Below are 27,720 nucleotides of genomic sequence, written 5' to 3' on the forward strand. Positions count from 1 at the left end.
TCTTCCTTTTTTTGCAAAAAGGAACATTTACCTTTCTCTTATCCCATAATACCTCTCCCATTATCCACAATCTTTGAAAAATCACTAACAGTGACTCCGCCATCTTATATGTCATTTCTTTCAGTGTAATTAATGTCTGAAAGATATAGTTACATTATATCTTTACTATATAGCTCACTTGGACTTGACTCTCTTCCTATCTCCAAACTTATATTGGAGATCAACTTCCTGTTATCTAATTTTGTTGTTTCCTTTACAATCCTATGAATTCTCCTTGGCAAAGAAAATAAAAATGAAAGTTGAAAAGTTCTTCTTTCCTTCTATTCTTGGTTACCAATGTCCTATATGTTTGAAAGAGGAGGCCTAGTCCTTAACTGGTTTACTTTTACCCACTAAGAATTTTTTTTAATTCCTTTGTCATCCTTAGCTTTCCTAATGAGTATAAACTCTTTCTAAATTTAAGCACTCCTGACACAAAACTTTATAGAATCATGCCAGTTTTATATTCATCCTACTTCCCTTTGCTGTCATTCTATACCTATTTTTAAAAAATATCTGTGGGATGATGAGCTCTCTATATATCTAAATCTGTTTCTTTGGACAATTCTGCTTTAATCATAATTTTTTCCTTATGTCTTCAAATTCTGAAGCTTCCCATCTTCTCCTAGACTTGATTCCTATGTAGAATTTTAGTCCACAGGTTTGAACCTGCAGCTTTCTCTGAACACCTTGAAATCTGCTCTCCCAAAGAGAAAACAGAATGTCAATTTTCTTTTTTTTTTTGTAAATAGTATTTTATTTTCTCCAATTACATGTAAAGATAGTTTTCAACATTCATTTTTCTATAAGATTTTGAGTTCTTGGGTTAGTTAGGTGGCACAGTGAATGGAGCACCAGCCCTGAAGTCAGGAGGACTGAAGTCCAAATTCAGCCTCACACACTTGTCACTTACTAGCTATGTGACCTTGGGCAAATCACTTAACCCCAACTGCCTTGCCTTCCACCCTCTGCTCCAAAAAAGAAAGATGATTTTCAGTTCCAAATTTTTTCTCCCTCCCTTCCCAAGACAGCAAGTAATCTGATATATTATACATGTACAATCATGTAAACATATTTCCACATTAGTCATGCTGTGAAAGAAGAAAGAGAACAAATAGGGAAAACCACAAAAAAGTGAAAATACTATGCTTCCACCTGCATTCAGAATCCACAGTTCTTTCTTTGGATGTGGATAGCATTTCCTGTCATTAGAGCTCTGGAACTCTCTTGAATCATTATATTTCTGAGAAAAGCTAAGTCAGTCATAGCTGATTATAATGCAATGTTGTTGTTCCTCTGTACAATATTCTCCTGGTTCTGCTCACTTCACTCAGAATCAATGCATTTAAGTCTTTCCAGGTTTTAGTGAAATCTACCTGCTCATCATTTCTTGTAGCAAAATAGTATTCCACTACATTCATACATCATGACTTGTTCAGCCATTCCCCAATTGATGCCCATCCCCTCAATTTCCAACTCTTTGATACCACAAAAAAGGCTGCTATAAATATTTTTGTACACATAGGTCGTTTTCCCTTTTCTACGATCTCTTTGGGACACAGGCCTAGTAGCGGTATTGCTGGATGAAAGGGCATATGCCCAGTTTGACTGCCCTTTAGGTAAATTCCAAACTGCTCTCCAGAATGGCTGGATCAGTTCACAACTCCACCAACAATGCATTAGTGTTCCAATTTTCTTACATTCCCCCCAATGTTTATTTTATTTTTCTGTCATATTAGTCAATCTGATAAGTGTGAGGTCATACCTCAGAGTTGTTTTAGTTTGCACTTCTCTAATCAATAGTGATTTTGGGCATTTTTTCATATGACTATAGATAGCTTTAATTTCTTCCTCTGAAAACTACCTATTCACATCTTTTGACCATTTATCAACTGGGGAATGACCTGTATTCTTATAAATTTGCAGACTGTCAATTTTCAAAATAATTTTCATCAAAGTGTAAAACAGTCTTACCTGAGAAGTCAACAGCACAAACACCATATTGATGATAGCCCTTTAATACTGACAATGGTTTAGTGGTCTCTGTATCCCATATGTGTATTGAGGGATCTCTACCTACCTAAAATAAAAAAGATAAAAAAAGTAACTGGAGGTATTTACCTGAATTTTAGATTTGAAGATTTGCTCAAAATAATTTTCAAAACATCAAATTTCACAGAATTTATTCTTGACTCTCCATTAAGCTATGAATACATTAGAAATGAGACTCAGGAAATCTGTTTTTTCATATATTCCTCTTGAAAGTATCCTATATGTCTTCATCACAATCATGAACAAGAAGCATTTCTTGAGAATCTATTATCCAAAAGGCACTACTAGGCTCAGGTGATATGGATATAAAGCTGCCATCAATCTAGTTAGGAAGACTTAAGACGCACATATGAAAATTAAACAATAGAAGGTACCATAAAGCACAAACAGGTGATAGAGATAATTACTAAAAGCCAATATACTTTATGGATTAAACAATGAGTAATGATGATTAAAAAATAGAATTATTACCACCAGAGAAATAAGACATTTTAATGAGGTCATATTTTAGCAAAGCCTTTGAAGAAAGAAATTTTAAAAGTAAGATTTAGGGAAGTAAATATATAGATAATAAAATTTAGATTGCTCTATTAGAGCTTAAGGCATTGTAACAAATAACCTCTTTAAGAAGGCTAGAGTATGTAATGTGAACTTAGTAAAACATATGTTTTTACCTAACGATTTCTGGATCTAATCAATAAAGCTTTATATTGAGGAGGAGGAAGAAAAATTGCCTAAAATATCTGCAGTGTCAGTTTCCATAGAGAACAATAGATATGACAGATGACTAAAGAGAACATTTCAGAAGCAAACATGGAGGGTGAAGTGAATTTCCTAATGAGTCATCTGTGGAAAGGATATAATGCTTATATTTTTGGTCAGTATCAAGTAGTAATTACATATGTCCATAGTAGATATTAGTCTTTATTCTAGAGGAAAAGTAAAAGGGTAGGGCAATGTATCCCTATTCTCCACTTATAAGAAAGAATAAATTTTTTCCTTGAAAGAATTAAAGAAAAGCTTCAAGAAACAAAGAAACAGTTCCTTAGGGAATTTTCTAGTGAGAACAAGAAAAGACTGAAGATCTTACTTCCAGCAAGTAGGAAGAACAAGAAGACTTTTTGCAGTTATGAACACAGAATGTAGAATATTTATATTTTTGCTATTGCTAAGTGATTTATGTATGGGTAGTTTCCCTCCTAGAAAAAAAATGAACTCCAAAGAATTCTTCTCTCCTCTCCTGGTTATTGGAGAGAATGAAATACTCCTTTAAAAAAAGAAAAACTAAAATATAATATTGACATCAATGTAAAAACAAAGAAAAAAGATATGAAGAGATATAACACTATGTTAAATGTATGCAGGATAGGTGGAAAATGAGAAGGAAAGGAGGGACCACTTAATGTTTGGAGCTAATGAAGAGATTTAAAAAAAACTTGCCAGAGAAACGGTATGACTTCTAAGAATTCATACAGAAATTATGCTGACAGGAATCTAAAGCGCAATGCTAAATATTATGAAGAACTGGGCAAGGAACTGAAGTCCTTAGGTATGCAAGTGCTGCTTTTATCACTGTTGCTGAACACAGGCAAAGGTTTTGCAAAGGAAAGTAGTATTTCCAAGACAGTGATTAAAACGTAGGAATAACAGTCTCCAGACTATGAATTCCTAATGAGGGATAATAAGCACATATTTGCTCTGTATTTGCTTCAATATCATGTGTACTAAAATTAGAACTATAGAGAGAACGTTAGTGGGCTCCTTGAACAAGAAACATCTACAAAGTAATGAAACATTGCACATTTTTCAGTACTGGAAGTGTGCAGAAATACAGTCACAATAATGCACTGCTGGTGGAACTGTAAAAATAGGCTTAACCATTCTGGAAAATTTAGGGAAGGGGGTAAAATCAAGATGGAGGAAAGTGGCAATACAGTCTAGATTTCCACCATAACTCCTCCACAAAGATCTGGAAAATGTACCAGACTGAGTTCTGATAAAAAAAAAAAAGAAAAAAGTCACAGTAAATAACTTTTCTAGCCCAGGGTGACTTAGGGAGATAGGGAGGCCTTTAGACAGTGGGAACAAAGACTGGCCAGGCATACACATGCCAGTGAACATTCCAGGATCCAAGGACTGAAAAGAGATAGGGCACCAGGGCAGGAAGCGCTGAAGCTAAAAGAGATCTCAGGGGAACCCTTAAAAAAGTGCAGGGTATAAGAACTGGTGCCATCTGGTAGTTCTGCTGTTCACTACTCAGTTCTAGGTCACAGATCCAAGGCAAAGAGGAGTGGATAGCAACTGACTTCTTCCTACTGTTGGCATGCCAGTGAGAGAATAAAGACAAAACTGAAGAAGAGAGGTCTCGACCACTCTCCATTTGAAGCCACCATGTTTTTGTGTGTTTGTATCCTCAGTATTTGTTTTTTCACTTTAGGTGAAGGAGATTAATTTGAAGGTTACAACCTTTAGTATCTAAAGATCAAGAGAGCAAACCACTCAACATCCTGAAGTCTGAGAGGTGAGTCCATGCCAAGTTTGCAAGGCAGCCAGCCCAGTATCAATGCACGGAGGAACAAGAATAAGACTCAGCCAACATCAATGCAACATCTGGATGTGAACTTGGTGGGTCCAATGGTATATAGAAATTGTATTAAGTCTGAGTGTATGCAGAGATAGAAGCGATACAGAGGAAAATGTATTCCTGAGGTAATTATTGCTTTGTAAAAGCTAACTGATATTAACTGGTTAAACGGAACTGGGGTGTTAAGTCACTAGCAGTACACAAGGGGCTGGCAGACACAATGGAATGGAAGCATAAACCAATAGTATTAGAGAAGAGACACACCCACCCAATCCTTCAGGGATACTCCTGGAACCCTGAGGGGAAGCTGTCCTGGCATTGCTATACATGTAATTGAATATTACTGAGTTGTAAGTCAACAAGCATTTATTAAAATACTGCAGTGTGCCAAGCACGGTGCTAAATAGTAGAAAGAAACAACAAATATGAAGAATGAAGAAAATAACACGGAGAAACTTTTTATGAATTGATGTAGAATGAAGACAGTAGAACCAAGAACTCAATACATATCTAATAACAATTATACATATATATATATATGTATTTTTTTTAAGCAATCAGGGTTAAGTAACTTGCTCAAGGTTACATGGCCAGGTGTTTCGCGGTGGGTGCTAAGTGTCTGAGCCCAAGATTCGATCTCCAGGTCATCCTGACACTGGAGCTGCTGCTCTTATTCGCTGTGCTACCTGGCCGCCCCAACAATTATATTTTTAAAAAGATATCAAAATGCTGCTGAATTCAGATGCAATGCAAATGGAAAACAATTCCTTCTCCTTGTTAGGAGAAAGAAGACTATAGTGTGGGATGTTGTATGCATTTCTATTTGTTACTAGGGTTTAATGAAAGTATACTGAGGGTGAACTGTCTTTTTTAAAAAAAGCTATCAATAACATTTTTATTAAAATATTTAATAAAGTGGAATTAGTGTTTAATTTTTCATACATTCTTAATCATATTTTTCATTTTTAATCCCAACAGACTGAGAAATGCACGTAATTACTTTTCCTGCTTTTATATATTTAAGTAATAAACATAGAATACCAGGAGAGCAAAATCTCTTAATTACAGTGGAAGACAGAACATTCACGTTTATACATACAAACCTCTAAATAAACATAATTTAGAAAAAGAAATAGAACAGACCATAAATGAGCTTCCTAAGAAAAAAAAACATCAGAACCAGATGGACTGTACTAAATTCTACCAAACATTTAAAGATCATTTAATTCCAATGTGAAATAAATTATTTGGAATAATAGGCAAAGGAGTCCTACCAAACTCCTTTTGTGAAACAGATATGGAACTTATACCTAAACCAGGAAGAGAAAAAACAGAGGAAAAAAATTATAGACCAATTTCATTAATGAATATGGATACAAAAATCCTAAATAAAATATCTGTAGGAGACTATAATAATACATTACAAAGTTTATACATTGTAACCAAATGGGATTTATACCAGGAATGTAGGGAAGGTTTAACATAAGGAAAACCATTAACACAACTGATTTGATCAATAACAAAAGTAAAAAAAAAATCATATGATTATATCAATTGATGCAGAAAACGCTTTTGATAAAATGCAACACTCATTCTATTAAAAACACTCAAAAGTATAGGTATAAATGGATATTTTCTTAAAATAAGAAGCATCTACCTAAAAACATCAGCAAGCATTATTTGTAATGGGGATAATAATAGATCAGGATATAGATAAGGACCAGGATATCAGAATAAGATCAGGAGTGAAAAAAGGACACCTATTATTATTAATATCATTTTAGAATTGCTAGCAATAGGAAAAAAAAAGAAGGAAAAGAAATTGAAGAAATAAGAATGGGAAATGAAGTAATAAAATGATCACTTTTTGTAGATGATATGATGATAGACTTGGAAAATCCTAAAGATTCAACTAAAAAGTTAGTTGCAACAATAATTTTAGCATACTTTGCAGGATATAAAATAAATCCATATAAATCATCAGCATTTCTATATATCACCAATAATACCCTGCAAGAAGAGATAGTAAGAGACACTCCATTTAAAATAACTGCAGACAATATAAAATACCTGGCAGTATACTTGCCAAAACAAACCCAGGAACTATAGGAACATAACCACAAAACACTTCTTGCACAAATAAAGTTTGATTTAAATAATTGGAGAAATATTAATTATTCATGGCTAGGCAGAGCCAATATAATATAAATGACAATTCTACCTAAGCTAATCTATTTATTCAAGGCCATCTCAATTACATTACAAAAAAAATATTTTACTAAGAAAAAATGATAAAATTCATTTGAAAGAACAACAAGGTCAAGAATTCAAAGGAACAAATGTAAAACTGGAAAGGAAGGAGGTTTAGCAGTACCAAATCTTAAACTATGTTATAAGGTAGTAATTATCTATGTGCTGGTTGGTTAAGAAATAAAAAGGTAGATAGGTGGAACAGAATAGATCTACAATACACAGTAGCAAATGAATATAGTAACTTTGTGTCTGACATAAAAAGATTTAAGTTTCTGGGATAAGAATTCATTATTTAGTTACAAAATTACTAGGAAATCTGGAAAGCCATCTGGCAGAGAATGAACACAGATCAATATCTTATGCCATTTACCAAGATAAGTTTGGATATATGACCTAGATAGAAAGGGAGATAACAGAAGAAAATTAGAAGAACATGGAACATATTACCTATCAGACTTATAGATAGGAGAATTATTTAAGAATAAACAAAGAGTTATAAAACTGTGTATACCATTTGATTCAGAATACCACTATTAGGTTTGTTTCCCAAGGTGATCTGGGCGAAAGGAAAATAACTTATATGTTCCAAAATATTTATAGCAGCTCTCTCTTCGGTGGCAAAGAACTGGAAATTGAGAGTATGCCTTTCAACTGGGGAATGGCCAAACAAGGTGTGGGATATGATTATGATGAAATACTATTGTGCTATAAGAAATGATGACCTGGTTGAATTTAGAAAACCGTGGAAAGACTTACGTGAAATAACGAGTGAAATGAGCAGAGAACCAAGAGAATACTGTGCACAGTAATAGAAAGTGTTATAAGAACAACTCTGAACGACTAATTCATTTTGAATATCATAAACACTCATATCAACTACAAAGGATAAAGGAAGATGCTATCCCACTGCCAGGGAAAGAAATGTAAATATAAGTTTTATAGGATGGTTTTACATACACACACACACACATATTTGTGTCTAATGGTAGCCTTCTCTAGGGCAGGGTGGGGAGAGGAGAAAAAAAAATAAAGTGCACAGCAGAGAACACACACACACAAAACACTTAGAAGGAAGCACAGAAATGCAGCATGACTGAAAAGGGTGAGTAGTGTTTATTACACAGGTTTTTAAAAAAGTAAACAGTGTGAAATGGAAAAAAATGAATGTTTTTATATTGAGTCCTCTTTTTATGTTGCACTGTGTACATGGAAATTATCTTTTTTGTGTCTTTTTGTATTTAAGTTCAAAATGAATAAAAAATTAAAGTGGCTTTTAGAAATCAAAATAGAACACATGGAGTTGTTTCTATTCTGAAATCCATTATATTTTTAAAAATTCCATTCTGAAAAGCCATCTTAATTCTTCATACTAATATTTCTACAAATGTAGGAATTGCAAAGTAGAAAATATCTAAAAATGAGTGAATTAATGCATTTCTCTCATACATACACACAACTCCTAAAATACCTAACATACCTGGCCTGTTGCCACATAGTCTTTCAAAGGATGAATTGTCAGACAGAGAATGTCATCATCATGACCCAGATAAAATCGTTGTGTATTCTGCTGTCTATTATATATTACACCCACAGCTGCAACATGGTACACAATTTCACCAATCTGAGTGTAAAAAAGATTACTCCGACAATCATAGCCTCTGTAACTAAAACAGAAAAAGAATCAATCATATTAAAGCTTGTATTTTAAACAATTTACAAAAGATATGCATGTTATTACATAAACTAGTCTTAAAGTGATCATTAACAATTCAAAAACTATATTACTATGTCAGGCACAATAAATATCTATGAAACAACAGAACTAAAAAAATACTGAAATGCTAAAAGTAACAGATAAATTTCTACTCATATCAACTTTCTTCAGCACAAAGGAACTCAATTTATACAGAATACCCTTAATTAATGGAATATTCTGCATAACTCACTAATATTTGAAGAATTTCATAACAATTACAATTGTCAAAAAAAAAACCTGAAGGAATAACTGAAAGACCATTTTAAAGTATTTTCTAGACAGGGTCTTTGCTTCAAGTAGAGCTTAAATGATCTCCTAGCATCCTTTAAACTCTGAGATTCTATGATTTTATAAATATACTTTCCATAGTTGCAGAAGACAAAAATCTTTCTGCCCCTTCCTGATTGCTGATCACAACAGAGCATAAGTGAATTAGATATCCTTCTGACAGAAGGATCCTGGTACTTATGCATGTTTCTCAAAACCATACACAGAACTGACAAGAAATCTCAGAAACAAACATAACCAGCTTTTAAAGAGAGAGAAAAGCTTTTCCCTCATGCTGGATAATACAAAATATTCCATTCTCCCTGAATTAAATGCAAAAAGAGATTTCTTTGTGTAATGAAGTTTTTAAATTTAATATCTTTCTAGGGAAATGCAGAAACTATATAATACTTACCAATACTTAAGAATTAATTATGAGATGATAAAAGACCAAGTACATGATAATCACATCCTTCCTAGGTCTCAGACACAGTCTTAGACTCTGGGCTCCTCTGTAATGTGAATTACTTATTGCACTCAATTCAACAAAATCAAAGGCCCACTGTTAGCAAAATGACTTTTTGCTTAAGAGAATTAGTTCAAGAACAGAAAAATGAAAGCCTTCCAACTACATTCAACTTTTTTTGAGGGGGGAAGGCAAGACAATTGGGGTTGTGACTTGCCCAAGGTCACATTAGCTAGTTTAGAGTCAAGCGTCTGAGGCCGAATTTGAGCTCAAGTCTTCTTGACTTCAGGGCCAGTGCTCTATTCACTGCACCACCTCACTGCCCCTACATTCAATTTTTAGCTTACATTCCCTGACAGGTATGCAGGTATAGAATTCTATGAATCACAGAGTTATCTAATTTATATACACTTGGGCACTCTGTCACTTCTTATAATTTTTTTCTCCTGCCTACATACAGTTTTCCCATTTATGTAAACTGCTAAATTTGAAATAAATATGAAAAAGCCTGGATATCCTCTTACCCATGCACAAAATGTAACCGTATACTTTGTCCTGGAGCTCGTACTCTTCTTTTAGATGTAGCATTTTTGTGTTTTTCTCTGCACTGCTCTTTAAGCTGAGGTAGATCTTCTTTGTAAACCTTTAAAATGGAATATATAAATATGTACACACATACATATATATATATAAACAAAAATTCATTTCTATTAAGTAGCAAGAGAAATACCAATCCAAACCATGATTGGATTGTTCACTATTACTGAAATATATCTGTTACACTATTACAGGGTTACCACTGAAGGTAGTTGCTATTATTATTACCCCCTTTTACAGATGGGGAAAATGAGGCAGACCAATTACATAACTTCCTCAAGTTACATGACTACTAAGTATCTGAAGCTGAATTTGAACCCATTTTTTTTTCTGATTCCAGGTCCAGTACTTTACTTACTACATCACCTAGAAGCCTCTATATTCTCTATGAGACTCTCTTGCTGTCTTCATTCTCTATATGTAATTGTTCATTTTGGCTCTGCACTAGATACCTACCTACCCTGTAGATTACAAACATCTTTGGAGAGTGTGTTTCACTGTTTAAGCTTTGCTTAGTATTATTAATGAGAAACTGCTGAATACTCAGTCAATAAGTATTCATTCATTTAATTAGTTATAAGATTGGGTCAACCTAGATTGCCTAATGTATAATAGCCACTCATGGGCCCAAACTCACTACAGAACATCATGGAAGTTATGATCCACTCTATTTCCAACCTAAGCCAATTCATCTCTCCTTAGGCAGCCTGGTGGCCGGCTTCTCCTGCGAGTTCACCATACTTAGTGCAGACACCTGATCGGCTTAAGCCCTAGTACAGCTCAGGACTCAGCTCAAACAATATACACAATAATATCAACCTTTCCTATAGAAGGAATTTCAGATACAACCCCCACCCCAGTCTGACAGATATAAACCCCCCAAGTCTGGTCTACAAGCATTTATTAAGCATCATTATTAATTTTATTGTTATTATTATTAATATCAGTATGCCAAGTACTATACACAAAACCGTAAAATGGGTAATAATAATACACCTTTCTTCAAAGGTTGCATCATAAGGATCAAATAAGATATTTGTGAAAGTGATTTGCAAGTTCAATGAACGCTAGTATTTATCTGTTGTTACACCTATCAAGGAATTTAGCATGATCTTAATAAACTGGAGGAGAACTCATAAGTTAGCATTTGACTATCAAATTAAAGAGGCTTTTTTCCTTCAAAACAGTGAAGGGTCATTCCCTCCCATCCATCTCCACATCATGTTGCTGTAAATTCCCTGGTTATGGAACTTTGTTTATGTGTTGATTTTCCCCATTAGAATTTAAGCTGCTTGAACCAGGAGAATTTTATACACAATTACAGACACATTGTATCTGTGATGACTAACTGATAGACTGGACTCCTATCAACAATGCAACTCTCTTTTAAGACAACAATAAAAGACTCATGATGGAGAGGGCTATCCACATCCAGAGAAAGAACTACAGTCTGAATGCAAACTAAAGCAAACTACTTGCTCTCTCTTTTTTTTTGTTAGTTTGCTTTGTTCTGTTCCTTATTTCTCACTGTCCATTCCATTGGTTATAATTCTTCTTTACAACTTGACTAATGTTTAGTGTGAAGGTATCTGTAGAACCTATATTGGATTTTATGCCACCTTGGCGGTAGAGGGGGAGAAAATTTGGAACTCAAAGGATTGTGGAACTGAATGTTGTAAACTAAAAAGTAAACAAACAAATTTAATGAGGAAAAAAGAGAATTTAAGCTGCTAGAAAGCAGGACCTGTCTCACTTACCTTGTATCCCCGGAGCTCAGCATGTGCCAAAGACATAGTAATAGCTTAATAAATGCTCTATCTACATATATACCTACCTAATAAAGAGCAGGATCTTATTTTATTTGTACTTTTTAGTCAATTGTGACTAGTCAATCTCTTCTACTGCAGGATATTATTTGCAAAACTGCTTATTCCTTTTTTGTATTTTAGTGAAGTATAAATTCACCTTATTGACTTGGACACTTAATGCATATATAACTCAGCTTAAAATATTTTGGCAGAGAAATTAGGCAGATGGCTTTATTACCACTTCATTGCATTCCTCTTGATCACATTTTCAGCAGAAGTAATGATTTTTTTAAATTTATTTTTTACTATGAATTAAACACCAAAAAAATGAACATTTCACTATTTCAATATACAAAGAATGTAAAAAGAGAATTATATATAAAACTATGATCTTCTCTTATGTAGTTTGTTAAAAAATAACTGTCCTGTTTGTGTTCTTTTTCTATACTTCTCTCTGTATACTTTTCAATGCTTCTGATGCTTTTTTTTTTCATATCTAGGACTACCCACCAACTTTCCTTGGTCATTCATGACTTTTTAGTATTCAGTATTTTTCTCTTTCAGATTTTTTGAGAATCAATCACTCAAAACTGTCACCTTCAGCAAAGAACTCTATCTGTATAAACTACTTATCTTCATTTTCTTTACTGCTGTTTCTTCTTCATTATGCATACAAATTGGTGACATAGAGGTTGAGTTCAAAATGTGGTGGTTTCACTGTTGATGATGGAGGAAATATTTTGATGCAGAAAATTAGAAAGTTCTTTTTTATTGTCTGCTTGCTATCATCCCAGTTTAATCTTTAAGTGATCTTGGAAGGTGTTTTAGTTGGGTCTTACATCATGCTTTCTACAAACTTTTTGTCTCTACTGATTCTTGCTGTTTTCCTATGTGGTACCAGCTCACAGTTTTGTCACTACCCATAATGTTAAGAACAAATAAGTTTATATTCTAAACCAGTATTGCTTTGCCCTTGCTACAATGTTTCTCTTCTTAGCAATGAGATTAAAGGTTTGTTGTCAGAAACAGTAATTTTTTTTACTCTTTTGGCTTCTATTATGAATAATCCATTACTCTGAGTATCTATGCAAAATGGCTATGACTCGTGTTAATAGCTATTCTTTCAACATTTTCAGTTTTTCTAAATTGGCAGCTTGTTTGAATACATCGTGTGAACTGTTTTAATTGTATGTCATATCTTCTCAACTTAGTTTTTTTTAATTGGCAATTAATTTGGTATTTTCTGCTTTTCTGAGATTGGATTGTCCTGTACAACTTAGGCTAGAAGTGCAGTGGCCACTCAAAAGAACCAATCCCCAAACTACTTAATCTATTCTATTTTTACAACCTAGGCCAGTTCACATTTACTCATGCAGCCTGGTGGTTGGTCTGTTGTTCCCAGGGGATCACCATACTGCTGCTAGACTTAGTGTGAACACCTAATTGGCTTTAACACTACTGCAGCTCAGAACTCTTGATCTCAAATGATCTACCAATCTCAGCTTCCCTAGCATCAAGGATTATGGGTGTGTATAGTCCTACTTGGGTAATACAGACATGGTTCCCTGTGAGAAGACTATAGGTGATGTACCAAAAAGGAACATAAGCACTCAAAAGAGCCAGTTTTTTACTCACAGATATGCAAGACTTTGGCTCCTTAGCCCCTCTGTAACAAAGGCAAGGGCAGGAGGCATCAGCAAAGGCATACAGTGGGATACATATCCCAGTCTAGAGCCCAGAACTCTGGTCTCTGACCTTAAATCTGATTGTTGTTACTGGACTGATTCAAAGAACCTGAGTAGGAAGGGGGACTTAGGGCAGTCAATCAAGCATTGGCCTAGACTGTGACACAAGGGCACTGTAATTAGGAAAGTTGTTAACACTGCATACTTGGAATAGGTGTAGTTTGCTAAAATGATTATGATCAGGAGAGCCTTGCATTCATTCCCTAAATGAAGCTGACCAAACCAATTATTAGGTACCAGTGCATAAGCATGTCAATTCATGGTCAAACATGACAATACTTCTGCCAGATAGGGTTTAGAAGTAGGCAAATTCTCACAACCTCCTATCACTAACCAGTAGTTTCCTATTAATACATAGCTAATTTCAGTGATTGTGAAGATATTCAGTGTGTTCTACATCCAATGACTGCTAAATTAGTTCCTAAGCATATAATTCATGATATAATGGTCTTGAGTTTTCTGTGTAGTATATAAGCCTTTAGTTTCTTATTTTTTTAGTCTTTAACAACACTTTCCAACATATTTTTCACTGTCCTCTGCTCTGCTGACCTCCGCATTAAAGTTACTGAGTATCAGAATATATACTGATTTAATTTGGAGGGTCTTATCTAGCTCTGTATATAATTACTTTCCCATTCATTATTATGACCAACAGGTCATAATAATGATAATAATAGCTGGTATTTATTTAGTTCCCTAAAGTTTTCAAACTGCTTAAATACTGCATTGAATTCTTGCAACAATCCTGTGAGCTCTTATGCTATTATATTAATTTTACAGATATGGAAACTGAGTCTGAAAGACAGTTTAAGTGATTTGCCGAGGGTCATGCAGCTAGTTAAGTGTCTGAGGCTGGATATGATGAACTCAGGTCTTCCTGATTACAAATCCAGCATAGAGTGCTTCAAGATCACAAATCTAGAGAAAGAAAAGACCTTGGAGGGCCATGTTGTCCAACTCTTTTTTACTCACTTTACAGATGAGTAAAGAAGACCAAAGAAGCTTACTTGTCTGAGGTCACCATGGGAATAAGCATCAGAGGTAGACTACCAGCCCATGTCCTCTGATTCCAAAGCCAGTGTTAACTCCATTATACTGTGTATGCTGCTTCCTTTATGTTGACCTATATGATTAAATTTCTTCAGGATGGTGTTTTTGCTGATGTTCTTCATGAACACTAAAGCAAGATGCTCAAGTCTCCTGTAAAATGATGCTCCTTGCTATCTTTCAATGAACAAAGAAAATGATTCCATCAACTCCTTGACGTGCCTCTTAAATGTAAAATTGTGATCCATCCTACCATTTACTTCTTAATTAAAATACTGCATTTATTTCACACATATGTTTTGTTTCCCCACCATCTCCATTTGTCTGACCATCACCACTACTACTAGACCCTGTCAAAGAATTCTATACATACTTAAATAAAGCAAAGGGTAGAGTTCCTTTTTTGAAAATTAAAAAGCATTGTGAACATTACATTCTTGGCAGTATAATCTAGCCGACACTTACAGGATGTGGTTTTCACTCTGCAGTACAAAAAGAATTGCCAGATATTGGCTATCACAGAAAGAAGACAGAAAATTTTTAAGTCATTTACACCATTCTCTTAAAAAAGATGCCCTTCACAGCCAGGTATTCTGAATAGCCTGATCAGACATCTTGAAGAAATTTTTTAGAGAGCCGATGAATTTGCTTTCTTTGTTTTACTTCGGGGAGGGACCAATCTCATTTTGTGATAACCTTCATTTTTGTTTTAATATACTTTAGAGAACTGGGTCTTTGAAAGCTGTGTTATGTTCCTGAAGAATTATTAACCTTTTAATTTTGGTGTGGATGGTCTTTAATCTTTTTACATTTTGGTTTGAGTTTTGTGAATTTTTTGCTGGAATGATTGTTTGTTCTTCATTCTTTTTTTTTCTTTTTGGAGGGGGCAAAGCAGGGCAATTGGGGTTAAGTGACTTGCCTAAGGTCACATGGCTAGTAAGTGTTAAGTATCTGAGGTCGGATTTGAACTTGGGTCCTCCTGACTTCGGGGCCAGTGCTCTGTTCACTGTGCCATCTAGTCCCCCCCTCGTTCTTCGTTCTTGAAGAGGATCAGAGACATCATGAGAGTGATGTCTTGACTTGTGTGTGAAATGGATTAATGAGCCAGAGCTGTGCAAAGTGGCAAGACAAACGTCAAGACATACTGTCTTGTATGCAGTGGCTTTTCTAAATTAAGGTCTTTCCCATATTTCCGTTTGTATCTTCAATGGATTTCTTTGCTAGAGGGGATTATACTCCTCCTTAGTCAGACAGTTAATTTTTATCCATGGAAACTTTGCTATTAATTCAAGTAGTAGATCACTTGCCAAACTTATTTGAGAGTGTCACATTGTGGCAGCTAGGTGGTGCAGTGAATAGAGCACCAGCCCTGGAGTCAGGAGGACCTGAGTTCAAATCCGGCCTCAGACACAACACAAAAACTAGCTGTGTGACCTTGGGAAAGTCACTTAACCCCAACTGCCCTCCAAAAAGCAAAAAATTAAAAACATTTTTTAAAAAAGGTCTTTTTTGTCTGACCCTGCATTTTTCTCTGATGCTACTAGGGTTCACCCTAATGTGTGACCCACATTTCAACCACAAAACAAGGCAGGTAGGCACAGTTGATAGAAGTGCTCAATAAGGAGTCAGGAAAACCTGAGTTCAAATCCTGCTTCAGACGCTTCCTTTCTATGAGATCCTGGGCACATCACTTAAATTTCTGTCTCAGCTTCCTCATCTGTAAATGAGGATAATAACACTTTTCAAACCCTGAAGCTCTATGTAAATGTGTATTACTATCAAACTACTGGTGTAATCTCAAAGTCTAGAAAAATTGTCAACTGCTTAGATATTTTCAAAGAACCCAGTGTTGCTTCAACTGAACCACTTTCAAAGTTCAATGCCTCTATTTAAATAATATGTACTTTGTTCTGTATACCAGCCCTGAAATACGTGGTTACCTCACTAACAACTGATGCTCATTTTCCTCATTATTTATCTTGATAGTTTTTGTGGCCTTTAGTTCACAATTGAAGATGACTTTCTGTGGCTATTGAGGCATCATGTTCATTTCCATCAAGTTGTCTACTAGATAACAATATGAAAGAAGGGCAAGATGGATGAGATGCTCACTTCCAGCTCCCATGGAGCACTGCTAAGGATGGAATCACACCAAAGACCATTCTTCCATTTTACTTAAACTTCATTTTATCTTCTGGTTTCTTTTACAGAAAGAAGGCCAGTATCATTATGATTCAATTCCTCCAAAAGTATGTCAACTCATTTGTTGTTGAACAAAGATCTCACATTTAAAGAACCAAAGATCAAATGAATATTTATGGATGATTTTAATACTGTGATTTTTCATACCTTCTACCCCTTTCTGCTAGTCTGTCAATCATTATTGTCTAAATGGAACATGAATACACAGGACTGAAGGTGAGTTTTAGTTCTACTTTATTTCATGAGTTGCAAATGCCAAAGATTTCATCTCCTAACAGTCATATTACTAGTGATGAACCTCTCTATATTTAGTTAAGCCAATGTTGCCAGGACTATATAGGCAAAACTAGCCTTGTTTCAGCTCCACAGAACAAGATGCCCCTCCTAGGATAAACCCATCACGTCTAAATTCACCAGTAGGATACTAACTCAAGCCTTGATTGACTCCACCTCTCAGCTTCCTCTATCCTCTGTTTGGAGGGCTACAGGATGGAGTACCAAACTCTTCCCAAGGCCTTCTTTTATAAGAAGTAGAAGCTGGATTCTCAGATGACTCCATTTTGCTTCTGCTATCCTGCCTGGCTTCAATTCCATTGAACAAGACAATCCTAGTATCCTGTTCTTGCCTCCCCCCACACAACCCTGCTCTCCTGATTCCTTTTGTGTATTATATCCCCCTTTAGACTATAAGCTCATTGAGGTCTGGGATTGTCTTTCTATTTATTAATTGTATCCCCAGTGCTCAGCACATCACAGGTACTTGATAAATGTTTACTGAATTGGATGAAGCCTTCTTCAGATATTAGAACCTAAATAGAATTTTTGTCATGCTGGCATAACAATTAAAAACCTACTTTGTTATAATGAGGCATCAGGGTGGAAGATACTCATAATATAATATATCACAATATTAATATATGGCATATCATATTTAAATAAATCATTCTGTTATATTACCAGTAAAGACCACAGAGTATGTCTAATAGTGAAAGGATAACAAAGACAAGAAAAATATAAAGGACAATATGAAGTAAGCTAATAAAAAGAACTGGGAATTACATTTTGCAAGTGAAAATGTACATTAATAAAGAGGGAGAATTACCTGTCGACGATATGTGATCTGAGTCTCTTGTTCAATTTCAGAGTCCAGTTCTGGGACATCAGACTGATCTGAATCTGACTCATCACTATTAGAGTCAGCTAGACTTTCTGTAATTTTAAAAAGGCATTTGTCTATTTTAAAAAGGCCAGTTTTAATAAAGTAATATAAAATAACATACAATAGCTAACTAGAATCAAATAACATGAAGATACAAGGTATAATACAAAGGAAATTACCTATTCAAATCATACATACATAAGATGCCAGTAAACTGTAATATAATCTTCCTCTCCATTCACTGTAAAGTCAATAGCTCTAGATCCCTTCACTAGTTCCCCATTGTCGAATATAACAAATTTAAATACCAAAATTTAAATTGGTTTACCCTATCAAAGTGAGAAATAGCTCAAAAAACAAGGAATGTGGATGAATTGATTTTAAAGAACATTCCTTTGTCAAAAAATAACAAAATATTTAGATACCCCCAGAATAAATTATATTTTTGAACACTAGCACAAAAATTACTTCCCCATGGTTCAGTAAATAAAATGTCCCTAAAATAATCTTGCCTTTCATTGCTCTATAATTCCTCTAACCCCATGCTTGTAATAATAAATCCAACTAATAATTAACACTACTCAAGTTATGATATTAAATTACTTCAAATATTAAAATTCTTTTATTTTTGAATTACTGATTATACCATTTTAATGTTAAGCATGTATATTTTTATATATAAAACTTTAAAAAAATAAATGACTAACCTTGTGGTGCTATATGAAGGGAATCTTTTAGTTTTCTCTCAGGAATAAATTTCCACTGAAAGACAGAGTGATCTGCTCCACCAATAGAAATAACCCACTGATAATCATGTGACCATCTAACATTGGTTATATGAGCTGAATGACCAATATATTTTTTAAACTTGGCTCCTAAAACAAAAATATGTGTTTAAACACAGTATTTTTCTTATACAATTACATAAATTCAAGTTTAAAAACATATTATATCCTTTTATCACTGACTCATTTTCCCCATTAATATTGTTTATCTTCAACTAGTGACTCAACTGATTAAATAAGATATTAGATACTAAATGAAAAAGTTTTTAATCTCTACTCTGTTGATTTATAGTATGGCTGGAAGACTGACTTGAACTGTCATTCTTTAAGGGCTGTTGAAAGTAATTTTAAAATCTGGATTATTGATTCATCAACAAAATTTTGAGTACCTAGATCTAATGTCAATTTGCTTTTGAAGCCTTCCATGTTTTGTATTCTGTTTTGTAGTAGCTATTGATGACTTTAAATCTAACAAATTAGGTTTTAAAGGATCAGGTCTGAGTCTCATTTGCTTTAAGTGATTTAAGTCTCAAACATAAAAAACTCAACTCAGGACCTGAGTTTATCATTTATCCTTGTACCTTCTAATCCCCTGCTGACCTATATCTACCTAAATACTTTAAGAATCTGAGATTTAAACAGTAAAAACACTCCCTTTACTGACATAAATTGCAACCTTACTTAGCAGATGATCCTTATAAGTAGCTGTAGATGAAAATTTTATCACCTTATGGTAAACAGGGTGATTAATCTCTATTGAAATAAGCCTAATTTCAAAGATATTAACTTGAAAAGATTGCCTGATTTCAAAGTCTTTCGAGGTTGGTAGTATCTCTCAGACCTTGAATTCTACTGGTATTGTCTTCAAAAACTCAGGGTTATCTCAACACAAAGATGAGAAAATGGGGAAAAACTTTAGTGGAGGAACCTTTGTATAGTAGGAGGTAAATATTATGTTTGAGTGATTAAATTTATCTGGGGATAGTTAACTAATTTCCTTTAGTTCTGAGTTCAATTTTCTTAAGACCTGTCTCCATGTTTACATGCTAATTCAGTTTACTACCACAGGGGCATATACTCTGAAATAAAAAAAATAGCAAATGATTATTTCCTCTGTTTGCTTCACTAAAGAATACAAGATGAGATTAGGAGATAATGGATTTTAATACTATATATAGTATAGCATAGCATAGCATAGCATAGTATAGTATAGTAGTTAAAAGCTGATGTTTCTAAGGAAGGTAAGCAGTTACATTCCTTACCTCCATTTAAGGACATACAAAATAAAATCACTTTAAAGAGCTGTAAAAAGTATTTTAATAAATCTAATGTGAAACTTATCAGAACTATTTAACAAATGAAAATATTACTTAGAACACTCTCCAAAATATATCTTACATTTACCAAGTACTTCATAAACACCAAGAGTTTTGTACGTATTATTCCAACTTGAACCTCCAACTCTGTCCAGGAAGTAGTACAGTATTACTTTTGACATTTCATGGTTCAGGAAAACTGAAGCAATGAAAAGTGAAGTGAGGTTCATACCATACAAAGGAAAAACTGGGATTCTGGTTCAAATTCAACCATCTTTTCACTATGTCATCCTGATTTCCATATACACCTTGTGTATAGGATGCACTTCACAATAGTAATCTGTTAAATTAATACATGATGAATGTACAAACTCATAAGAAAAACACAGTAATTTATCAATATAGATCCATGTGGATTACACATTTATTTTCTTTTTTGCTTTTTTTTTTTGGAGGGGGGAAGGTAGGACAATTGGGATTAAGTGACTTGCTAATCACATGGCTAGTTTGTGTGTGTGTGTGTGTGTGTGTGTGTTAAGTGTCTGAGGCCAGATTTGAACTTGGGTCCTCCTGACTCCAGGGCTGGTGCTCTATTCACTGCGCCACCTAGGCACTCCCTGGCTTACATATTTTACAGGGTAAGGGATCAATACTAGAAGAGTGATTTCCCATCATTAAGAATATCTGGATATATATTCCATAGTTCTCATTCTGATGAATTTTTCAGGATGCAAAACCAACATATGAAAAATGGTTTTCTTTGATTAATTTAAAACAACTCCAATTTTAACAATCTACTCAATTAGAATTTTCATTTTTCTTAACTTAAAAAAAAGTAAACCAGGGGCAGCTAGGTGACACAGTGAATAGAGCACTAGCCCTGGAGCTGGAGGACAAGGACCTGAGTTCAAATTCGGCCTCAGACACTTGACACTTACTAGCTGTGTGACCTAGGGCAAGTCACTTAACCCCAATTGCCTAGCCATCCCCCCTCCAAAATAAAAAGTAATCCAAAAACATTTTCAAAAAAGACTAAACCCCTATATTTATACCAAGTTGAATTTCCTGCAAGAATTTAATAGTACATAAAAATAACAGGATATTTGATAATAGATACCTTTTCTTAAACAAGGATATCGGAATAGTTTTATAATTCCATAGTCATCAGCAGTAACTAAAACTTGGCCAATAAAATTTCCATCTACAGAATTTATATCATTGATATCAGAATACTTGGGCCAAATTCCATTAACCTCAAGGCCTGAAACACAAGTCCACGAAGCCCATTGAACACCTTTCATTTCTTCTTTATTTGTCACTTCTTTTCCACCTAAAATCAAATCAAATTTTTTTCATTTTAAAAATCCACTTTAATGCCTTTCTTCCGTCCTAGTATAACCTTAAGCACTATGAATCTTCCCACCCCAGTTAGAGTGGAATATATAAGAGAATGATTGTGCATTTTGGAAGAAGGAAGAGCTGACAGGTTAAGACATGAAATAACTAAAAGAATATAACAGAACAATTCCCAGTTGTTACCTGTAAAAACTCAAATATGCACAGAATAGTCAAGGACACTGTACAAAGTAAAACTGAAATCCATCAGGATTGGAGTACATAAAACACTGTACTGGCACAAGTCATAAGGAAGAGGAAGAGTCATGCCAGTGGCAACTCAACGAAATAAAGGAATCCAGGAGGTGAACTTTTAAAAAAAAAAACAGGGGGCGGCCAGGTAGCACAGCGAGTAAGAGCACCGGCTCCAGTGCTGAGAAGACCTGGAGATCGAATCCCGGGCTCAGACACTCAGCACCACACCCAGAAATAATAACTGGCCGTGTAACCTTGAGCAAGTTACTTAACCCTGATTGCTTAATAAATTAAAAAAAAAACAGGACTGAAGGAAAGAGATCAAAATAAAAAGCCAACAAATGAAAGTAGATGTTAAAATCAACCTTTAAAGTGAGAGGTTTCATGGACTCTGAATAGTAACCAGAATTCAGATTTTCATTGTATTTAGGTTGCCAGTAAAAAATGGCATAAAATATAAAATATAAGTTCATTATCTTATATAGAACAAGGACTAGTTTATATTACATTAAGTTAACGAATTACAGACTTTTGATGATGCTTACTTCACTGCTATTTAACTTTCGTAAGAAAACTTTTTCATGCTATTCAAATTTAGTTATATTTGCACTGTAAGTTATGCTTACTTTCAAATTACTTTTTATGAAGTTTACCAAGCTGACTCCATTCTACTTCCTAGCACATTCCTACCATTTTCATCTTAGATACATTTTCTATCGGTTAATTAATGTCAAATAAAGAAAAGAAAATGCCTATTTTGCAATCCTATCCAAAATACAGTAGAATTCTGCTGTAACAACATTCATTGTACAGTTGAATTAATTATGAAGTGAGTTTATCTTGGATCTAATCCAAAGATTTAATTACTTACCCAAAGGATCCCTTTATAATGTACCTTCAACTGTGAAATGAGTGAGTTCAACTAAGTTATTTTTAAGGTCTCTTTCAGTTTTACAAAGTCCTTACTTCTAATTTAGTCCTACAGAATAGACCCCAAAGGCATTGTGGCTTTATTAAACACTCTTAATAAAGTAAATATTGGTTGGGTTATCCTAATAACAAATTTAAAAAGTTTTGTGAGCTTTCTATAAAACCCTTGTGACATATATAGTATATGTATATATAATATAGTATAAACAGTATATTAGAAAAACCTTACTTGGTATCCTATAAAACAGTCTTTTCCCACTTCCGTCATTGGTCTGTAAATATCTACTATCTGAAGACCAGTCCAAGTGAGTGATGAAACTAAGAGATCCAACACATTCTCCAACTTTTTTGTACCGCTGGACAACTCCATAAATATCAACTGAGCTGTCACTTGATCCAACAGCAAGGAAAGTTCCATCTGGTGAATATTTTAATTCATGAATAGCTTCCTTCCTATCTTTAATATGAACAACTTCTGTCATATCTCTGTGGAAGAGAAAGAAAATTTGCCAGACACATGAAAAAGCAAGTCATTCTAGTTTTAATTTAGTTTTAAAATTTGTGTCCAGTGAAATATGACTAAGTTTATAGTGAAAATGGTAAACAAGAAAATTAACTAAAAATGACACATGAACACAGTTAAGGCAGAAACAGCCACTTCACTTAGTACAGAAGACAAGAAGAACGATATATACAATTCAGTGTTTACTTTATAGTTTAAAAAATAGGTATGCTTAATAAACATATTCTAGTATCATACCAGGCAAGGACTTGTTAAACACAGAGAAGGAATAAGACAATAAGATTCTAAAAAATTAAAACATATGAAATACTTTTGTATCACATAAACATTATGATATCTTACTATAAATACTGTGATTTAAAAATACTAAAATTAAAATTATATGCATAATTCTCCATAGTATCAAGACAAAGATGAAAAATAAATTGATAGCAACATTTAAAAAGGGCATGTATTGCTTCCTCGATGGCAACATGTGTGTATGTGTGTATGCATGTATATGTATACGTATGCATACATGTGTGCACACGCACGTTATGTCATGATATGGCTTTTCCTGGTTTCCTTTATAGAGTACGGAATTCTTTTGTATTTATTTATATCTCACTTTACCTTAAATATACACGTTCCTCAATGATAGCAGTCACACTCAAATCCTTTACATTATCATCCTTATTTTCTACCCACAATTATATGCTATCCTGATAACAAAAATTAACATTTTACATACCTTATGACTGTACTTAAACTCACAAAAATATTAACAGCTATGGAAATAGATTTTTAAATTATATTAATGCAAAGAATACCTGATATGCCCACTTGGGATCACATGCCTGACTCTGAACCTCTCTCACTGACACCTCAACCTTCCTTAGTGCTATCTATTCTTTATGCTCCATCCGTGCTTCACTCCTCTTTCTTTGACTCTGTCCTCTCTCTGGGTAGTGTTCACTACTGAGGTCCATGAATATTCATGCTAGAATATCTGGTAGAATCTTAAATAAAGAGGGTCATCATTGAACACTTTAAATAAAATATATCTGTGAAAATATTGAATAGCTTTTGTACAGGGAAATTATCACCTATAATTCTTAAGAAAAACAAATAAGTACATGGTCAAAAACTAGACGTTTTCTTTAGGTTTTCAGAACAAGTATGACAAAGTTTTACATCAAAGGGATCTTTTTTTAAAAAGTTAAATCACCATGGGAAGGGAGAAGAGGGCTTAAGATAGAAAACTTGCTTAGAGAGGAAACAAAGGATATGGGCTAATCTTGTTTAAAATATTTATAAATTATATAGAAGATAAAATGCATTTTCAACCTGCTGGGACTGCACATTGACATTAAACTCTTTTAGTTTGTAAAAAAAAATATGTTGACAGGATTATGGAAATAAAAAACAAGAAAATCTCACAAAGCTACTCGAATAATATAGAAAAAATAGATGAGTCTTACTGTGGTACTTTAAGAGAGGGGGAGACGAATATAAAATATAGATGGATTCTAAACCAGTAATTATTATTTAGAAATGATATCTAGGTAGCCAGGGTTTACTATTCCCTGACGAAATCTGCCTAAAGAGTTACTATAGACAAAAAGGTCAACAAAATGGTCAACATTAATTAACACGAAAGACAACAGAAAGAAAATATATAAAGCATTATCCTATGCTTGAAGAAAATGAGTTTGAATCTAGAACACTTTTAATCAAGATGCTTCAAACTCCTTGACTTGTCATTAAAGACCTTCCATAATTTAGCTCCAACCTTTCAAACTTTATTTCACAGTTCTCCTTCATATACATATTCTGTATTCTAACCCATCTGTTCTACTTGCCATTCCCCAAATGTCTGTCTCATATATTCTATGATGTCTACTCCACCTTCTATATTTGTTTACTGCCATCTTGTTTTTCAAGGCCCAGATAAAATGTCATTCATTTTTATAAAGCTTTCTATGAGTTCCCTAGCTGGAATTCAATCTCACAGATATTTTACTCTTCTCCTTTATATTATATTTCTCTATATTTCACCACCTCCACAAAGAGTAAAAAAAGACTATGACTTATCTTTGCATATCTCCCTGTCCCCTGCCCCACCATTCCGATAAATGTTAGTCACTCCACTAAAATTAACGGAAATTAATGTTGAATGAATGAAATAGGTCCAGAGGGAGAATTAAAATAACTGAAGGAAAAGACTGGGAAGGAGCTGCTACAAAAGAATTCTAATCCTCAAACAATTAGGATACTTTAATCAGTGAATGCAACACAACTCTAATTAAAATAATAAAAATCATGACAGGACACAAATGTTATCACATCTTCCTATTCTCTTCTTATTTCTAGTTTATAATGAAATGTGACCCTTTTCCTCTCTGCTTTTACCCTTGATCCCAACCATTTGTCTTCTCCAGCAGACAGTCCTCTACAATCATTCCTATCTCAATAAATTTCAGTATGTCCATAGCTAGTTACTTCCCTGTTGGCTACAAATATATCCATTTTCCCTACCCTTAAAAAATTCTCACTAACTCTAACATTTCCTAACATCATTAGCTTTCATTTTTACTCCTTTAATTATTATCTCCTTTATTCATCATAACTTCATTGACCTATTTCCTTCTTTCTCACTTGCTTTTTAACTTTTTGCAACACAGCTTGCAACCTCAATGTTCAACTGAAATTGCTCTTTCCAAAGTTACCAATGATCTCTTAACTGCCAAATGTGATAGCCTTTTCTCAGTCCTCATCTTTCTCTACCTCTCAACAGAATCTGACACTGCTGACCTCTATCCTCTCTGGATCTTCATAACACTATTCTATCTGTCTGATCACTGTTCAAACTCCTTTTGGTCATTATACACAGGCATGCTCCAAGGCTCTAACTTGTTGATGTCATATACATCCAGAGGTCTTATTAGCATCTCTATGTTGATGATTACTAAATCAATATATCTAGCCTTAGTCTCTTTCAAGCTCCAGTAGACTGTTTATCAGATATTTCAAAGTGGATGCCTAGTAGATGTGTCAAAAGACATCATGTCCAAAACTTATCTTTAAACATTCTCCAGGTTTTCATATTTGTAGTCAAATTTTCCCTCAAGCTCACATATTTAATCAATAGCCAATATACTGTTCCTACTTTGCAAACATCTCTCACATCCTTTCTTCTACTCCCATTTCAGACACTGATCATCTCTAACCAGGACTTTTGCGATAGCCTTCATCATAAGTGGTCTCCTTGCCTCAAGTCTCTCTCCTTTCCAATCCATACTCCACAGAAATGCCAAAGGGATGTTCTTAAAGCACAGATCTGATCATGTCACTTCCCAAATCAAACTACAATGGTTTCCTACGGACAAGGATCAACTGTAAATATTGTTTGGCTTTTAAAGCCCTTCAGAATCCAGTCTCATCACCATCTACTTTTCCAGCATTGAATTACTTCTGCCCTATACTGCAAGGTCCAGCCAAACTGGTCTTCTTGCTATTTCTCTCATGACAACCCATCTCCTTTACAGTCTTGTCCTTCATGCCTGAAATGCATTCTCTCTTCACCTCTACTTCATAGAATTCCTAATTTTCTTCACAATTCAGCTCAGGTACCACCTTCTAGGAGGTCTTTCCTGATCCCCCAGTTGCTAAATGATCTCCCCCAAGATTAGTGTGAATTTATTTTTGTATACTCTCATATTCATACATGTTATTTTCTCTGATACAAAGGAAACTCCTTAAGGACAGGGAATTTATCTCTAGGTTCTAGCACAGTGCCTGGCACATAGGGGGCACTTAATAAATGCTTGTTTTATCATTTTATATGTCATAATGGGTTACTGTGGCCGAAAAATTCAGGATATCAATAGTCAATTTTCTGGTTATAAGCATCTCTATACTTAGCAATGTTGGAAAGAAAACATAATATGTCATATTTATATTTAACTTATATTAGTTATGCTATATTAGTTGTAATGATTTTCAAACAGTTCTTTAAAGTTTAAGACCCCTAATTATAGTCTTCATGGATATCAGAACCTGCTAGAGTTAAAATTCTCCTTAGCCTAGCCTCTGACCATTAAGGAGGTATTCTCCATGCCATTATGAACCACAGGAGTAATTCTTTTATGCAGGTTGCTGTTATTCAATTATGTCTGACTCTTAATGTCCCCATTTGAGGTTTTCTTCGCAAAGATATTGGAATGTTTTGCCATTTTCTCATCTAGCTCATTTTACAGATAAAGAAATTGAGGCAAACAAGGTGAAGTGACTTGCACAGGATCACACAGCTAGTAAGTGAGGCCAAATGTGAACTCAGGAAGATGAGTCTTCTTGATTTCATGACTGGCAATATATCCACTGTACCACCGAGTTGCCCTTTATGCAACTTACTCCCTACTAACCAGAAGAAAATTTTCTATTTGCACATTCACCTTTCTTGACCCACTCTTGCTTTTATCTTTAGACATCAGAACATGAAAAAAAACAATATTCATTTTGTATATTTCTATACTAGTAGTGCAAATCTCCAATACTGAACATGTGTTAAGTTCCTTGGCAAGTTTATCTTTTAAGAAAACAGAAATAGTCCCCCTACCTTA

At 34.2% G+C, this 27,720-nt stretch overlaps 1 protein-coding gene across 4 annotated transcripts in view; it reads right to left on the minus strand.

Annotated features, from left to right (window-relative positions):
• The window catches only part of EML5 (EMAP like 5), a 190,976-nt gene that overhangs the window by 109,301 nt on the left and 53,955 nt on the right, over positions 1-27,720 (minus strand). For all 4 annotated transcript variants that reach the window (XM_069092388.1, XM_069092391.1, XM_069092390.1 and 1 more), the window contains 7 exons: positions 22,826-23,082; positions 21,194-21,406; positions 18,683-18,850; positions 17,919-18,025; positions 9,942-10,060; positions 8,406-8,592; positions 2,014-2,119 (listed from right to left, as the gene is read on the minus strand). In XM_069092388.1, the coding sequence (XP_068948489.1) occupies positions 2,014-2,119; positions 8,406-8,592; positions 9,942-10,060; positions 17,919-18,025; positions 18,683-18,850; positions 21,194-21,406; positions 22,826-23,082 (1,157 nt within the window). The remainder of the gene's footprint in view (positions 1-2,013; positions 2,120-8,405; positions 8,593-9,941; positions 10,061-17,918; positions 18,026-18,682; positions 18,851-21,193; positions 21,407-22,825; positions 23,083-27,720) is intronic.

Source organism: Petaurus breviceps, unplaced genomic scaffold (genome assembly GCF_028583685.1).
Source record: "Petaurus breviceps papuanus isolate PSGF00001 unplaced genomic scaffold, PetGlider_PUasm1.0 189, whole genome shotgun sequence".
In the NCBI taxonomy this organism is placed as follows: domain Eukaryota; kingdom Metazoa; phylum Chordata; class Mammalia; order Diprotodontia; family Petauridae; genus Petaurus; species Petaurus breviceps.